The following is a 3,200-nucleotide window of genomic DNA, read 5'->3' on the forward strand; positions in this document are numbered from 1 at the left end:
ACATTTACGAAATATTCTTTCTTAAATTTCAAATATAATTTATAATGTATATACCATATTAGTGTAGTGATATGTATATATAATTTACAGGTAATATCCATGGTCATCACTATTGCTGTTAGAGGAGTTCAGTGAAGAACTCAGGGCCACTATCTTTCTAAAGGTAAGTTTTCTAAGTTGTGGCATTCAGTTACTCTTCATTATGCATCCTATTTAGTTTCTTCAGAATCATCTTTAGTAAATTAGTTTTAATACTTAAATAAAACTTCATAAGTTACCAAAAGAGAGTTATCTCTCAAAGAAAAGAATCAGAGCCTCTTAAAGAAAATGTTTTTGAGTTTCCTACAAACTATACAGGAATAATTAGCATGTAGAAGAGGATAAAAGCAATTCTCTTTTAGGTGATATGAAACCAAAGTTTTTATTTTTTGTATATTTGGGTCAACAAATATTATTGAACATCATCTAAGAATGAGGGACTGTAGTAAAAGGTCAAAGAATGAATGTAATACAATTTCCTTAAGAATCATAACACATTTATATAAACTGATAGAGAAGATATAGATTGATAATATCAGTAAATATGGAATTTTTTTTGTACTTAATGCTGACTGAAGATCACATGTCAAATTCACAGTAATTCAGAGTCACTGGGTAGAAAAGAGTCATTATGCATTTACAAAGAATCTGAATTAGCAACTGTCTAATTAAAAAGAAAAATATAGGGGTGCCTGGGTGGCTCAGTCAGCTAAGTCTCTGACTTCTGCTCAGTCATGATCTCACATTCGTGGGTTCAAGCCCCGCATCAGGCTCTGTGCTGACAGCTTCTGCTTCTGTGTCTCCCTCTCTCTCTCTCTCTCTCTCTCTCTCTCTCTGCCCCTCCCCTGCTTATGCTTTGTCTCTCTCTGTCTCAAAAATAAAAACATTAAAAAAATTTAAAAAAGAAAAATATTAACTCAAATAGTAAGATGCTTAAATGTAAATAGACACCATTAAAATGCACAAAGGAGCTATTCTCTTAAGTAGGATAAATGTATACTTAATAATTTAGGTACTATGTTAATTTATTCCTGCCAATATTTTCATCATTGATGGAACAAAGGCATAGTACCTAACATCTATTGAATGTCTCTTATGGGCCACATGCTGTCTTGAATATTTCATCTATTCTAACTTTCTTAATACTTAACAATACTCCTTTAAAGCATGTACTATTATTTCTCCCAAGTTGCAGAAGGAAAAACTGAAGCACAGAAAGTTTCATTAACTTCTCCAAGGTCATATTGCTAGGAATTATAGGAAATAGCATTTGAAACCTGTGAGCATGACTCAGACCTTAAGTTTCCTATTTTTTTAGAAATGTTATTCATTCATTAATTCATTTATTTTTATTTAGTGTATTTTAAAAAAAAATACAAATAGGAGGAGGAACCCATAAATAAGTAAAGTTGATTACCTACACAGAGTAATTTAAAATGAGATGGAAGTTACGGAAGGCCAATGATACTATTACCAGTGTGCCTTTACTTGTAGAAGTGATATGTAAACTTATGTTTCTATTTTTTTTAATGTTTGTTTACTTATTTTGACAGAGAGAGAGACAGACAGACAGACAGAGAGACAAAGAGAATGGGAGGGGCAGTGAAAGAAAGGGAGACAGAGAGAGAGAGAGAGTGCAATCATTCCAAGCAGGCTCCATGCTGTCAGGGCAGAGCCCAACACGGGGATTGATATCATGAACTGTGAGATCATGACCTGAGCCGAAATTAAGAGCCAAATGTTCAACCAACTAAGCCACCCAGGTACCTAATCTTGTGTTTTTAAAACATAACTATTATGTTGGGATTCAGAGATGAAAGCCAAGGTTATACAGTCATTACAAAATAAATGACTGCATGTAACATTTAATTGTGTGCTTATGGGATCTAAATATATAAGTATGCTGAGGGTAGTCTGAAACCAGGCTTGGCTTTGCTCATGCACTGTCACAATACTATGATGTTTTTTCCATTTCACTTTACAGGAACATTTCTGATCCCACCTCAGAAATTTGAAATCATGGACAAAGGAAATAAATCAGGAGTGACTGAATTTATATTGCACAGTCTTTCAGGTTCTCGAGAGCTACAACTTTTCTATTTTGCATTTTTCACACTTTTCTATTTATCCATTGTGTTGGGGAACCTCCTCATTGTCCTCACTGTCATCTCTGAACCTGCACTACATACACCCATGTACTTTCTACTTAGTAACCTCTCCTTTATTGATGTGTGTCTATCCACCTTTGCCACCCCCAAAATGATTATTGACTTCCTTATGGAACACAAGACCATCTCTTTTGAAGGCTGCATGACCCAGATATTCTTTCTGCATGTCTTTGCTGGTGGTGAAATGATGCTCCTTGTGGCCATGGCATATGATAGATATGTAGCCATATGTCGACCCCTGTACTATGCATCCATTATGAGTGCACGCAAATGCACAATCCTTGTGGTAGGCTCCTGGCTCATTGGGGTTCTGCACTCAATAAGTCAGTTGGTCTTCACAGTAAACCTTCCATTCTGTGGCCCCAATAAAGTGGACAGTTTTTTCTGTGACCTTCCCCTAGTTATCAAACTTGCCTGCACCAATACCTTTACTCTTGAGGTACTAATGCTTTCAGACAGTGGTCTAATGGCCATGAGCTCCTTTGTGCTCTTACTGATCTCCTATACAGTCATCCTGGTTACTGTGAGACGGCGCTCCTCAGCAGGCATGGCCAAGGCGAGGGCCACCCTGACCGCCCACATCACTGTGGTGTCCCTCTTCTTTGGTCCCTGCATCTTCATTTATGCCTGGCCTTTTAGTAGTCTCCCAGTGGACAAGGTTCTCTCCATATTTTATACGGTTTTCACTCCTCTTTTAAACCCCATGATTTACACCTTAAGAAATAAGGAGGTAATATCAGCAATGCAAAAACTAAGGACTCGACAAGTGCGTTTCTGAAAGTCTCTCAGCTATTCCTTGTGATGAATAGCCTATAATAAAAGCCAGGCTAGTGTATCTTACTCTGTAAACTCCTATTATATCTGAAATATCATAGTACCTATTTCCTTCTTTCTAGTATGTTCTAACTAACAAACCATCTTAGATAACAGAATTGAACTTACTTTTCGCTTATGAAATAATTCTTATTTAATTCAGACTAAATTTATTTATCA

At 36.2% G+C, this 3,200-nt stretch overlaps 1 protein-coding gene across 1 annotated transcript; it reads left to right on the forward strand.

Annotated features, from left to right (window-relative positions):
- The first annotated feature begins 2,058 nt into the window (after positions 1-2,058).
- On the forward strand, positions 2,059-2,985 carry LOC115302076 (olfactory receptor 4K15-like). Its single transcript, XM_029952073.1, has one exon. The coding sequence runs from the start codon at positions 2,059-2,061 to the stop codon at positions 2,983-2,985; it is 927 nt and encodes a 308-aa protein (XP_029807933.1).
- The last annotated feature ends 215 nt before the right edge of the window (positions 2,986-3,200 follow it).

Source organism: Suricata suricatta, chromosome 9 (genome assembly GCF_006229205.1).
Source record: "Suricata suricatta isolate VVHF042 chromosome 9, meerkat_22Aug2017_6uvM2_HiC, whole genome shotgun sequence".
Classification (NCBI taxonomy): domain Eukaryota; kingdom Metazoa; phylum Chordata; class Mammalia; order Carnivora; family Herpestidae; genus Suricata; species Suricata suricatta.

Bases quoted from the DNA above. Each gene is read 5' to 3' on its own strand.
- LOC115302076 (XM_029952073.1), top strand. From the start codon at position 2,059: ATGGACAAAGGAAATAAATCAGGAGTGACTGAATTTATATTGCACAGT.